Here is a 13,473-nt window from a genome sequence, read left to right on the forward strand (position 1 = left end):
AACTCAATTAATATTTCACAACGTACTTCTTATTTCATTTTTCTCTAACATCTCTTATCATTTACTTTCTTTATATCTTATTTCACTAAAAACCTATCTCATATTATTTCAACCAAGGGGTTTTGGGAATGTTACAAAACTTATATATTTTGGTACCTAAAAGTAGCAATGTTAAATTTTTAGTGTTTAGTTTAGGTTTTATGATTGGTTTGCTAAAAGTTAATTGCTAATATTATTAGGTTTGAAATTTTCATGATTTTGTTAATAGAATAAAATTAGTGTTAATTGTGAATTTGTTTAATTTTGTATTTCATGTGTTAAATTTAATTTGATAGATGTAATTTAATTCGAGTTTTAGGGCTAATATGTTGAAAGTTAATTGCCATTATTATTAGCTAATTATTAATTTTCATCAAATTAAACACTAAAAGAACCAAAATGTTTAACTTTTATTAAATACTGGAACCGCATTGAATCAAAACATAATACATGTACCATATTAAAAAAGGTATAAATTGAAGTATTAAATTATGCATTAAAGCTAAAAAAATTATTTTAAAAAAACAGAAATTCAACTTCCAACAGCGCCGAACCGTGTGATGAAACCAATTTGAAAAGCAAAGATTTCCCTCTCATTCTTCAGTCCATCTTTTCCTGGGGAAAAAGAAGCTATGGTTATGATCCCGACAGATTTGAACAATTCCTCCTACGCTAACGACCCTCTCTACCCATGGCTACTGTATTCTTCTCTCTTTTGTTTTCTTACAATTTAAGTTTCTATAAATTGTTTGCTATAAATATTTTTCACTAACTTGCTGCAAATCCAGGTCGATAGAAAAGGAATTGGACGACTGGTATTCAGGGAACCGCTCTGGTGGAGATCTCGACAATCTTTTATCAGATTGTATCTCCACTTTCAAGAACAATGCCCAATACAGAAACGACCTTAGATTTCTTAAGATTTGGTTCCTTTATGTAATTATATCTGCTTACTCTTGCGGTTTAGTTTTGGTTTTCGAATTTTCAAGATGCTAGTTGTTACGATTGGTTGAGGTTGATAGCCAATTATTTAATGGTTTGATTTGGTTTTTCGCGTTTTGTATAATTTTATATAGTTTCGAGCTTATATGCTTTTACATAGAGAGAGTGAATTAGAAAATTTCTCAACGTGCACGTTTATGGTGGGTGTTTTTGAGGGTTCAGATAACTTCATTGAGTTCTTTTCCCAGCATTGCTTGAATTTTAACGTAGATTTAAGAAATTTTTTTTTACTTGCTACAAGTAATCCTTCGATTATGTTCGTCGATTTGGTACCTTTGATGCATAAGCTTATTGGGGTCTAAATATTGCATTAACTCAAATTTTTTTGTGTGTGTTTCTCTCTCAGTTAGAAGGAAGTAAAGATTACGAAAATATTTTTAGAGAAATGGAGGAGAATGAGATATGTATTGGACATTCTCTACTTTATGAGTGGTACGCATATTTTCTTGAAGCCAAAGGGAAGTGGAAGGAAGCACACATCATTTATCATATAGGCATTTCAAGGTTTTGTATTTTTTTTTCCTCTTTATGTGAATTATAATAGCCTTTTTTTGGGGGTATTGATGTTTTGATTATTGATACTTCTATTATGTTTGGAGAATAGAAAAGCTGAGCCAATTGAGAAGCTAAAGTGGGCACAATCCTTATTTGTCAAAAGAATGTCTGAAAGGCTTAATACTTTCTCACTTGGGAAGGTAATTAAAGCTTAACCTTGAATGTTACCATCACATTTATGACAGTAGATGCATGTGTACATGTACAGTAGGTGCAGAATTTGACTTTCTTTTATAATTTATACACTTCAAATTGTTGATGACAGTTCACCATCACCTTGTATGATTTTCTGGAAATATCAGGCTAATGCAAAATAATTTCCTCTTATGTATGATAATTTTGAAGTTTTTCCTCATAAGATGAAGTTTGAAGTTATGTAGTTATTTTTTCTGAGAGTTTCATGGATTAATAGGCGTTCAGTCTTTTGCATCTTTTCTAAATGACTGCCTAAGGTTTCAACAACAGCCTTTTCCCTTTAACCCTTTTTACAGGTGCCTAATGGGGAATCATTGATAAACATTTCACTAATAAAAGAGTCTTACATTACATCACAAAGTGCTCTTCGTTTGAATTTAGAATTAAAAAGCCTGCCTGGGTAAACCCTTGTTTTCTTTCCATTTCTTTTTTCCTTGAGTTTGTTCACATACACGTGCTGCAGGTTGACGGAGGTGAACAAGTTGAGGTTGGCATGAAACTTATTAATCCATGGTCTGCCTTCATCCTTGAAGAGCTTTTAAAGAAGATACATCCACGAATCACAAAATATGATGTGAGAGTTTGCTTAGATTTGTTGTATGTTTCTTCACTTTTTAGTCTTATTCCTGGTTAGTCTTATTCTAGCCTTTTTGACATTTATTTCAGGGATACCACCTGAGTAAGAAAGCTTACTCTGGAAAAGTGGCCTTATCTTCTTTGAAGAAATCATCAAGGAATAAAATTATTGAGATAGGTAATTACTGTGATGCTGCAATATGATTCTAGCTTGATGCTTTGAGCTCATTGTGTCGTGTGAAAATTTTCTAACCATAATTGTCAAACCAGATCTATGTGAATAATTAGTGAGATTAAAGGTGAGAAAAAGGTTCACAGTAAACTATGAGATCAAAATTTGCTGCCAACACTGATTTATTGTTTTGCTTAACACCGTGACTATATTTACAAGCAACTTCCTTCACCTTTTCTTGGTTATCTTAGCTTCATATCATTACCTATTTTGTCATATTCCTTAGTCTTTTGCTTACCCCTTCTAAAAATTGATGCAAGTTGTGAAATATTGAAGAGAATCTGTATCATAGTGACGAAGCAAGCCTTTTTTATTTTTGGAAAATTAATATATCTCTTGGATTCTTTTTTCCTCTGTATGTGTTATTCTTTTATCTATATTTTCGAAAGGCGGAAAGAAGTATCAGATCAAGGGGTGTGCTGGTCAGGGTGGCTTTGCTCAAGTATTTAAAGCGTATGTCGATAGCAATCCTGATGATGCTGTTGCATTAAAGGTCAATTTCTCCTTTGATAAAGATCACAGTTTCACATATTGGACTCTGTTCTAACATTACAAAACTCTTCTTGCAGATACAAAGGCCTGCTTTCCCTTGGGAATTCTATATGTACCGTCAACTTGATGAACGCATCTCAGGCAAACAGGTCCAACAATTATAGTTGCTTATGATTATACATCATTATCAGTGTATTCTGGCCTGATGAGCTTTTCTGGTTTTTCTAATTTCATTGTATCAGAGATCAAGCTTTGGTTTTGCTCATAAAATTCATATCTATTCTGATTGTAGCATACTCATATGTGACTATCTAGCTCATGGGACACTTCAGGTAGGTTTATGTCCTGCTACAGCTCCAGCCAAGCCAAAGGAGGCTTCTCTAACATTTGCCATTGTGTTGTACAGGATGCCATTAATTCTTATGTAGTTACTGGCAAGTTCATGGAAGAGGTATTGTGCATTTATTACACTACAGAGATGCTTTACATGTTGGAAACTCTGCATAGCGTTGGCATCATTCATGGTGATTTCAAGCCTGATAATCTTCTCATTCGCTATTCTAAGTAAGTGTTTCCTTTTCATTACTATAGGTCATGACTGAATATCTTGTGCAGCCTTCTTGTAACTGTAGCTTGGTATTTGATGTATTCTGTAAAATCAGTAAATACAATAATGACGTTTATAAAAGGAAAACTAATGACCTTAATGACAATGTATGAACTGTTATTTTCTAGTCTGAGTTTTAAGTCTACCACAGTAAACACTGCATTCCTGATGGTTAAAAGTTAATGACATTGCACTTGATGTTATTAAGAAGCCTTAAATGGGAGTAGCCTGGCGATTTACATGTAAGCGGACCACGCACTAATGTATAAGCCATTTGTAACTGTTCATAAAAGTCATGGAGATATTTATGCTGTGCCACTGCTTTTCACCTTTCAAATATATATATTTTTTAGAAAGGCAAAACATTTTCAATACTTATTTTCTAAAGTCCAAAGCTGGCTTCAAAGTGATTGTTAACATTATTTAGTTACAATATGGAATTCATTTGAGCATTTTTATTTACTTATTTAACTTTGGGGTTTGACATGTAATACATGGATTTCTAACATTTTCCAGGGATGACCTCTCAGAAGAAGGGTTTAAAGATCGAACTGACTCTTGGCTTGATCAGGTTTACTGTGTGAATATAAACTATGGAATTTTATAGTTAGCACTAGACAATTAGACCTTGTACTTAAAAGTTCTATTTGGCAGGGTCTTTACCTTGTCGATTGGGGGAGGGGGATTGATCTGCAACTTTTTCCCAAGAACACAGAATTTACCGGTGATTGTCGAACTTCTGGGTTTTGTTGTATTGAAATGCAAGAGAAAAAACCATGGACCTTCCAGGCAAGTCTCTGTTTCATGAACGATTAGAAATTTGTGTCTTTAATTTCCCCAGAATGATTACCTTGACCTTACTGTGTAATTTGTCAACAGACAGACACATATGGCCTATGTGTTGCTGTCCATATGATGCTGCATAATACTTACATGGAAGTTGAAAGAAAAACCTCAGATGGTGGCTACATTTATCTACCAAAATCATCTTTTAAACGGTATTGTTCTTTCATCACTGCATATTCATTGTACTTTAGTTCTGGCGCGGATTTCTTAATTAATTTCTTTTGATCCATTGGCAACGGTACTTAGAAATTCACAAATAAATCAAGAGCGGTATTTCCTTTTTATTCTTTTACTTGGTGGTGCCATCTCTGAACTTCCATTATAATTTTGCACAATTGCTTTCAGATATTGGAATGTTGAGCTATGGAAGGCCCTGTTTACAAAGCTGCTTAATGTTAAGCCAGGCAACAATGACATAGAGTTGTTGCGTAGCTTGAGGAAGTCATTCCTAGACTACATGCATGACAATCCCCTTCTTATAAAGAAATTAAAAGGGTTGCTAGTGAAACAACGGGGTACCCTGTGCTCGGCTTAGTGCACCTCTCATCATCATTATTCGTGCACAAATTTCGCAACAATAGTTGCAACCCAGAACAGTTTTAAATTGTGAAATCTCTTGATTTCACTATATAATCTATGTACAGAGCATAAAATCCAACTTAGTTTAGTGTTGTATTACTGTAATATACTAGTATACTAGAAGAATTTACAGTCTGGTGGATATAGTTGATAGCAAAACTCTCTTTCCAGGGAAACCTTACAAGAGAATTGATTTCCTGATACGTATTGCAAGCTATCCAGCTGAAATTTCTGAGAATGAACTGCTACTAAACTCCTTATGCTAATTAATATTATAGTTTTGGTAGTTATTCATGCCCATGCAGATATAAAGACAAGCCAAATGATGTCTTTTTTTTTTTGTAATTAATATTGATATTATTTTTTCTATAATTCATGTGCTTATGCTCGTCCTATCTAATTAATATTAACATTTTATAAATATTATTATAAAAATAAAGAACATAAAATAATTTAAAATTTCTAAGTTTCCAATATATAATTATTTTTATTTGAAATTTTTGAAACTTTGGAAATTTTAATTACTATATGATTTTTAATATTCTTTTGAAAATTTTCATTTCTTTTCTAGATTAATTTTGGATTTTAAATGCTATTTTATATGTTTTGATGATTTTATTAAAATTTCGATATCATACCGTTAACGAAAAAATTATCAAAAAACTTTTCTTTATAGAATTTTTTGTACATTTTTTCAAAAAGTGGAAAACTCTAATTTGTTTTCTGAAATTGTGTAATTTAATGTTTTTAAGAATTTTTAATATTATATATATACGAGTATTTTATAGTTTTTAATGACTTTTTGGGGAGAAGCTTTTTATATTTTTGATTTTTGGTGAATATTTTGAATATTTGTAATTTTTCAAAATTTTAAAAGTTTTTTTAATTTCTAAATAAGATTTTAATATTTTTTAAAATGTTTTCTGTTTGCTTTGTTTTGAGTTTTTTTAATTTTGGATATTTTATTGAAGCTTTTAATATTGGTAATGAGTTTTAGAATTATTTTAGATTTTAACTCACATTACATATAAAAAAACAACCAATTATATTTCGATATCCCTTTAGAGGTTATTCACATAAGGATCAAACATTTTAAAATGGTCATAGTGTAGTGTCTTTTCTACGAGTTCTTCCATTGTCCCTTTCTTAAAGCTTTCCCAATAGCGTCTTTTATGCTAAGGCAAATCTTTGGTGGCATGTCTTGTATCATCGTGATTTAGGTGTTTTGTCATGGATTCCCTTAGAGTTGAATTGTACAAGCGATGAAGTTCCTAATATTCTTTTGTTTCTACTAAAGATTTTTTCTTGCCAGTTGTTTAGAGGAGTGTAGTGGTGAAAGAGTGAGCGTGATGGGTGCCAAATCCACAAAAAAAAAATTCTATGCTTAAACAGAATATAAATTCACAATATATAAGGAATCTCAGGAGAACTGATCTATCCAAATTTGTAATTCGTTATAATTAGGATGTTTTGCAGGCGATTTTTAAACAAATCAAAATTAAATATGAATTAACCAATAATACGAAAGCTCTAGCTTCAGGCGCGATTTTGATTTTGATTTCAAACTGATCTTGAATAACAGATTTTCTCTTCCAACCAATAAGTCGTTATAGTGATCAAGGAGCAATGTCAAACTAGTGGTGAAGCCAGGGGGTTGGCAGGGTCCCTAACCTCCTTGAAATAGAAAAATTTTCATTTAGGTCCTTTATAATTTATAAAATTTTAAATTAATAATGGTAAAATTGCACTTTTCCCCTAAATAATGATTTAATATTTTAAAAATTATAAATATATAAGCTATTAAAATGGTGAAATTGCATTTTTACTATCATAAAAATATACAATTTAATTTTGCCCTTTAAAAAATTTTCTAGCTTCGCCCTTGGGTCAAACTACCAACCCTTATGCATGTAAATTAATTGCGGGAACAACTTGTCAGTTTACCCTCACCAACTAAATAACCTTGAAAGTAGCGTCCACAATTTAATTCCTTGGCATCCTTGTGATTTAGAAGAACTCGACTCAAATCAACATTATCAATTGTGCGGGTGGTTCAAACTTGATTGTTAAATCCTTTAACAGATCCAACTACTCACTCAATTGATCATGTCAATTTGTTATTTAGTGGAAGATTCAATGGAACAAATACAACAATTACAAATTGTTTTTAATCACCAACAACATGTCGCCCAACATTGATTCGAGGGACACCCTTTTTAATTTAAAAAGCTAAAATGACGAGTCTACCTCCTAAACTGAAAAATTAACAAATACCAAAGTATAAAGTGCAAGTGCGATTCCAAATCTCATGATTTTAACATTGAATTAATAATCAATCTAAAGCTAGAATAATGGTATAAACACTCATGAAAAAATAATCATCAAAAGAAAATTTTTATTGAAAAAAAATAGAACTAAAAAACAACCATGGTGGCTCCATGTGCCTTCCTCTCCTTCCCAGTTCCCACACCCTACCAAAGTATTATAAATATTCAAATTTGAGCCCAAGCCTTTCAAAATAATCATATAAGGGTTTAATATTTACAAAAATAGGCTTAAATGAAAGTCAAAGCTTTCAAAATGGTCAAATAAGAGCCAAATCTTCTTGAAAGTGCTCAAATAAAGACACGACTTTTTGAAATTGCTCAAATAAGGGCTTCTCAAATGTCGTATATTAGATTTCAAATTATAATTTTTTTTTCTTTTCAAGCAATATTTGATTCAGTTATTATATGTTTTATTCTAAATTTGTTAGCATTCACCTAATTTTTACTGCAAACTTCATAGAAGTGCGTGAAAATATTTTATTTGAGCATTTTTGTAAATGTTAGACCCTTATATGATCATTTTAAACATTTTAAAAAGTTTGATCCTTATGTGAGCAACCCCTAAAAGGTTGGGCCCTAATTTGAACATTTGACCTATAAAATAATAGACCTAAAATCAATCTCCCTTAATAAAATATCTTTACAAACAAATAAAAATAACTATTAAAATAAAATAATTCTAAAATCGAATAAATCTTGTTAGCCAATTTTTGCTCCCATGCCAAATCTTCCAAGTAATTCATGTTTCTTTTCATATTTTAACACTTTAGACATGTGTTGCACTTACATAAAAAATAGTTAATAAATAGGGTGAACCATAAAAAACATGTCAATTAAGCACATTATTAGGGCAATACTTCTTTTAAATGTTTTAGGTGATGATAATTGCAACACTCAATCAAGGCTTCGTCATTCCTCTATTGGGCAAAGTGATGGTTCAAATGCTCTCCTGAGTAGGTGTCATGTTGTTAGGTTAGGGACTACCATTGACTGTGAACCATATTTTCTTCTTCCTTGATTCGCTCTTCATTCTTTTGGGTTTCTTTTCGTTTGTAATTCTGGATCTGAGTCCAAATGAACTCATTTTGTGCCTGAAATTCCTAACATTATTGTATAATTGGTTGGAAGTGTTGGATATGGTGCCATAAGTGTAGTATTTTCCTCAATTTACACTTGTAATTTTTTTGAACAAATTGATTAATAAAATCATTCATGATTTACATTAATACTTTGTATAATGTCCTCATATGGTTCTTGCATGCAAAGTAAAATGGAAGTAAATGTTTCTCATTGGTTGTCTAACGTTTAAACTAATACTAAGGGGTATTATGCGGTCGGATTGTAATACTAAAAGATAGCTTGTATTAGTAGATGAACCTAAACATGTCCTTAGTCTAATTGGAAACGATCAAACCGATTGAAAAACTAATATGTCGTCTATCAAGTCCAATTATGGAAATACTTTGTATTGGGCATCAGAACGGATGACTCCCAGAAGATAGAGAGATAGATATGACTAATTTGACTGACAGTACATCAAACAGGACCCATGAAGAATAGATCCTGAATCCGTTTACGGATTTATTCACTTGCGGCGTTCATAGTGTGGCATATCTAAATCCTAAGTGGATGATAGACTATAGAGTAGATTCTATCCTGAAGGTTCTGGTGAGTTCTTTTTCGCTTCCTTTGGGTTTTTAAAACTCTATGATATGGAGTTGTGTAAGGTAAGTTGTCTCTACTGAAAATATGTTTATATGTTATGTATTAATGAGTCAGTGTTGTGTGTACATGGCCATGGCCACAGTTAATACCCACATTGTGTGCTAGCTCAGTACTAAACTACCTGCGATATGTGAAAATAATTTTTATTTTTTGATGCCTCTAGAGGGCAGCTTTATTACAAACCAAACTAACAGACCATGGTTCGACCTTGCGGGAGAACATGTGTTCAATATGACAAGGAAAATGAATAATACTATGATTTTGACTGATGTGCGATTTTTATTTATGAATTATGGGTCTGAGGCTAGCACGAGGTTGGGTCACAGGTAAACATACATGATTGAGAGAAGTATGTCTGAATATTGGCATGTGTCCACTGAGGATTTTTTGTGTTATGATTACGATGTGTGCGCTAGTAAACTAAATTGGCAGATTAGTTTAATGTTATTGTAGGGCAGAGTTTGAAAAATGTCTTTATCTTTGATTCAATCAGGGGTAACCTGATATTCATGTCGTGTCTATTGGGAACTCACTAAGTTCAAATGAACTTATTTTGTTGCCTTTCTTTCTCAAGCAATTGAGTAGTAAAGGAAGATCCATAGGGGGGATTGCACCAGAGTTGTGTTTATAAGTAAGCCATTTGTCTGTTTTGTATCATGCATAGTTGCTCGGCAAAGGTCTTACACACACGTTTTGTGTTTAACTTTTGTTTTTACTTCACAAATTTATTGTTTTGTCTTATAAAGTGTAATTGACCTTGTTAATATTTGAAAATGCCAAATTCCTCTGATTTGCAGTTTTCAAAACTACTTTTTTCCTAAATGTATTCACCTTTGATGGAAGAGCCTAATCAATGGATAGTTTTTTAATTCCTATTACTCTCCTTAAATATGTAGCACCATATGAGAAAGGAATAACCTTTTTAACGAATAGGGTGATCTATCGTAATTTGATGTAGCAGATTAAACTAGTTTTCATACTTAAAAAGAGCTTGAATATAAACATTTTTATTATGTTTTAGTTAAGTTTCCATATTTCATTTGAATTCAATAAAAACTGTAAAATGAGTCTTTTTTATGACCTGCCCAAGATTTTCCAAATAAAAAGATTTACACATCTATCGCTGGAAATGTGTAGATTCTTAGTAGACGATCCCAATCATGTTTCTTACGTAATGCCATGTTGATTGATTTGCAGTTTTGTAGGGCTCAGCCCCACTCCATTTGACTACAAAAAAAACAAAAGGCGCTACCCTCCTCCATTTGTTGGAAAAATATCTATGTTCTTATCCAAATAATAGTGCTCGACAATATCAGTTGTCTGTTCTTTTCGTTTCTTTTGGTAAGTGGGGGTAATGTAGCTTTTATATCTGGCTATCTTATTTGTTGTTAACTGCAAAGCCTGGATAGTGCGCTGCAGACCACTACTCAACTCGAGGCAGTAACAAGCAAGATGGAAAATAGTTCAAAGCAATGGCGTTTCGGGAACAAAAGGCTGAACTCGGCATCAGCAATCAGTGTGCGAGGAGTTCTTGATCTGGTAATTGGAAATCTCAGCACCGATGATCCGAGACCCACCATTCCCCTTGGCAACGGCGATCCCTCTCAATTTGCATGCTTTAGGACTTCCACAACAGCGGAAGAGGCCATAGTTGATGCCGTCCATTCAGCCAAGTACAATGGTTATGCACCTACTGTTGGAGTTCTCTCTGCCAGAAGGTAATATTTATTGACACTTAACTCCGGTTTCTATATATTTACATTTTCCATATTCATTCAAAAAAAAAAAAATCCTGTTCTTGCTAAGAAAATATCAAGAATGGTCTGTTTTATATGTATTTAAAAAATAATAATAATACTTCCAAGATTCTAACAGGGCTATTGCAAATTATCTTAATCGTGACCTTCCATATAAGTTATCTGCGGATGATATTTATGTTACAAGTGGATGCTTACAAGCAATTGAAGTTGCATTAGCAGCCATTAACCGCCCTGGTGCCAACATTTTGCTCCCAAGACCAGGCTTTACATTCTATGAATCCCGAGCTGCATATGAACATCTCCAAGTCCGTCATTTTGATCTCCTTCCTGATAGGGGTTGGGAAGTTGATGTTGATGCCATTGAAGATCTAGCGGATGACAACACCGTTGCCATAGTTATTATAAACCCTGGCAATCCTTGTGGAAGTGTCTATAGCTATGACCATCTGAAAATGGTAAATTATCCAAATGGTTAGAATTTTTTTTTTCTTTTATTACTATTATTTTATAAAAATTGAAGATTATTTGAATTAGGTTGCAGAGACAGCAAGAAAGCTTGGAATTTTGGTTATTGCTGATGAAGTTTATGGCCATCTTACATTTGGAAGCACTCCCTTTGTGCCAATGGGAATATTTGGATCAATTGTGCCAGTTCTCTCTCTTGGGTCTATATCAAAGAGATGGGTTGTTCCTGGTTGGCGACTTGGTTGGCTAGTAACTAGTGATCCTAATGGCATCCTTCAAAAGTCTGGGGTTAGCCTTCATTTTTTTTTTCTGACCATCTCTCTGGCTTATGACAATTAGAAGGACATGTTTAATTTGAAGTTCTATCATTATTCAAGTATCTAAACAGAAATCATAAGATAATAATCAATGGTGTTAATGTTCTTGTTCCATCACTCTCAGATTGTGGAGTCAATAACAGGCTTTCTCAATATCTCCACTGATCCTGCAACCTTCATTCAGGTTCGTGATGCAAAATGCTTTTCTAGTCCGAAAAATACATCAACTTTCAAAGAGCAAGAACAAATTTAAGTCAATGCATCGCAATTTTCACGCTAAAAAGACATTAAATACTGTCAGTTTATGGTGCATCATTCTCCAGCACCTTACTATATAGCTTTAATGTTAACACTGGAGAAAAATATTTCATAAGCTTGGGTTTGAATGTAAGGGAGTTATTTTTTTATTCTTAATTCTCCTGTTTTTTCTCTCTTGGTTATATATAATTGTATTTTATGCATTAGGGAGCGATTCCCCAAATCCTGGAGAATACAAAGGATGATTTCTTTTCAAAAGTGATTGTGACACTAAAGGAGGCTGCCGATAAATGCTTTGATGGAATTAGGGAGGTACCTTGTCTTACTTGCCCAAAGAAACCAGAAGGATCAATGTTTGTAATGGTGAGGCCATAAATCTTACGATTTGTCTGCAGAAGATAGAGGACATGTATATATGGCTAGATATCTACATATTTTGCAGGTGAAGCTGAATGTTTCACTACTGGAAGACATTAGTGATGACCTGGATTTCTGCATGAAGCTGGCTAAAGAGGAGTCCGTCATTATTGTCCCAGCTGGTAAGATAAGAAAATTTCAAGTTTCTTTAACAAAATGTAGGTTTCTAATTACATTTATTTGGTGCAAAATCAAAATATTGTTGTAAAGAACAATTGAAAGAATTGAGGCTCAAGGTGATGGATTTCGATGATCATGATTCTATGCTTGTGTAAATCTCATGACAAAAGTGCCACAAAATTATACAGGGATGGCTTTTGGAATGAAGAATTGGCTTCGTATAACTTTTGCTTGTGAAATCTCAGCTCTTGAAGACGGCCTAAGAAGGATAAAAGCATTTCACCAAAGGCATGTGAGGAAACAGTAAGATTTATTTGTGGTTGGAATGGCAGATGAAACAACATTGTCTTACTTTTCTCTATTTGATTATACCAACATACTGTACAAAGTGCAAACCATGGATAATATCGCTCAATATGAATCTCAGTATAACACCTTTGAACCTGATACCATCGCTAGGTCTGATTTGTATGTGATCCGATCTCTGGGTCCAGATACCAAGATGCTACCTCCGTTGTTAGAGTGATTACAATTTAATTCAATTTATTTTGAGTGTCTACATAATCAAATTTAGGTCAATAGATGTTTCATATTTATTTCCAAGTCTTATATGGTTTATAATAGCTTTCTACACAATCTACGGTTGAACAAGGACTGAAATGCAAATTCTGAAAATTTTTGGGGTAACATTGTAACGTCGGGGGTTCCACGTGGTTCTCCTGTCGTCGCGACGCGCTCCCCATCTCAAAATTTTTTTCCACTTTTCAACATTTTTTCACTTAAATCCCCATACATAAATTAAAATTTAACTGATCAAATTCATTTCACATCAAGTCCATATAATATAACATGCTATTCGATAAAAGATAACAAGGTTTATAAAATTAACGTAATTATCAAAGTTTTACAAATAAGTCCTTTAGAGGACTTAATCCTTCTACATACCATAACTATTGCTAAT

At 33.0% G+C, this 13,473-nt stretch overlaps 2 protein-coding genes across 3 annotated transcripts; both read left to right on the forward strand.

Annotated features, from left to right (window-relative positions):
- Nucleotides 1-570: 570 nt before the first annotated feature.
- On the forward strand, nucleotides 571-5,413 carry LOC105784230 (mitotic checkpoint serine/threonine-protein kinase BUB1). Of its 2 annotated transcripts, XM_052626174.1 has the most exons (14): nucleotides 571-739; nucleotides 828-975; nucleotides 1,388-1,545; nucleotides 1,646-1,736; nucleotides 2,255-2,365; nucleotides 2,458-2,545; nucleotides 2,989-3,092; nucleotides 3,169-3,240; nucleotides 3,334-3,423; nucleotides 3,498-3,655; nucleotides 4,215-4,269; nucleotides 4,353-4,491; nucleotides 4,582-4,696; nucleotides 4,890-5,413. In XM_052626174.1, exons 1-14 carry the CDS (start codon nucleotides 672-674, stop codon nucleotides 5,077-5,079), a joined length of 1,587 nt encoding a protein of 528 aa, XP_052482134.1. In that variant the 5' UTR covers nucleotides 571-671; the 3' UTR covers nucleotides 5,080-5,413. The 2 variants fall into 2 exon arrangements, with proteins under 2 accessions (XP_052482134.1, XP_052482135.1); XM_052626175.1 differs by lacking the exon at nucleotides 828-975 and having other exon boundaries at nucleotides 600-739.
- A 5,049-nt stretch (nucleotides 5,414-10,462) lies between these two features.
- Nucleotides 10,463-12,959, forward strand: LOC105784054 (probable aminotransferase TAT2). The gene is made up of 7 exons (XM_012609831.2): nucleotides 10,463-10,893; nucleotides 11,051-11,390; nucleotides 11,470-11,688; nucleotides 11,842-11,901; nucleotides 12,183-12,338; nucleotides 12,418-12,514; nucleotides 12,701-12,959. The coding sequence occupies exons 1-7, from the start codon at nucleotides 10,628-10,630 to the stop codon at nucleotides 12,817-12,819; spliced, it is 1,257 nt and encodes a 418-aa protein (XP_012465285.1). The 5' UTR covers nucleotides 10,463-10,627; the 3' UTR covers nucleotides 12,820-12,959.
- Nucleotides 12,960-13,473: the final 514 nt, after the last annotated feature.

Source organism: Gossypium raimondii, chromosome 13, assembly GCF_025698545.1.
Source record: "Gossypium raimondii isolate GPD5lz chromosome 13, ASM2569854v1, whole genome shotgun sequence".
Taxonomy (NCBI): domain Eukaryota; kingdom Viridiplantae; phylum Streptophyta; class Magnoliopsida; order Malvales; family Malvaceae; genus Gossypium; species Gossypium raimondii.

Coding starts and splice junctions, on each gene's coding strand:
- LOC105784230 (XM_052626174.1), top strand. CDS start 672: ATGGTTATGATCCCGACAGATTTGAACAATTCCTCCTACGCTAACGAC. Junction 2,546..2,988: donor GAATAAAATTATTGAGATAG/GTAATTACTGTG, acceptor TATTTTCGAAAG/GCGGAAAGAAGTATCAGATC. Junction 3,424..3,497: donor TAGCTCATGGGACACTTCAG/GTAGGTTTATGT, acceptor TGTGTTGTACAG/GATGCCATTAATTCTTATGT.
- LOC105784054 (XM_012609831.2), top strand. CDS start 10,628: ATGGAAAATAGTTCAAAGCAATGGCGTTTCGGGAACAAAAGGCTGAAC. Junction 11,689..11,841: donor GCATCCTTCAAAAGTCTGGG/GTTAGCCTTCAT, acceptor CATCACTCTCAG/ATTGTGGAGTCAATAACAGG. Junction 12,339..12,417: donor AAGGATCAATGTTTGTAATG/GTGAGGCCATAA, acceptor CATATTTTGCAG/GTGAAGCTGAATGTTTCACT.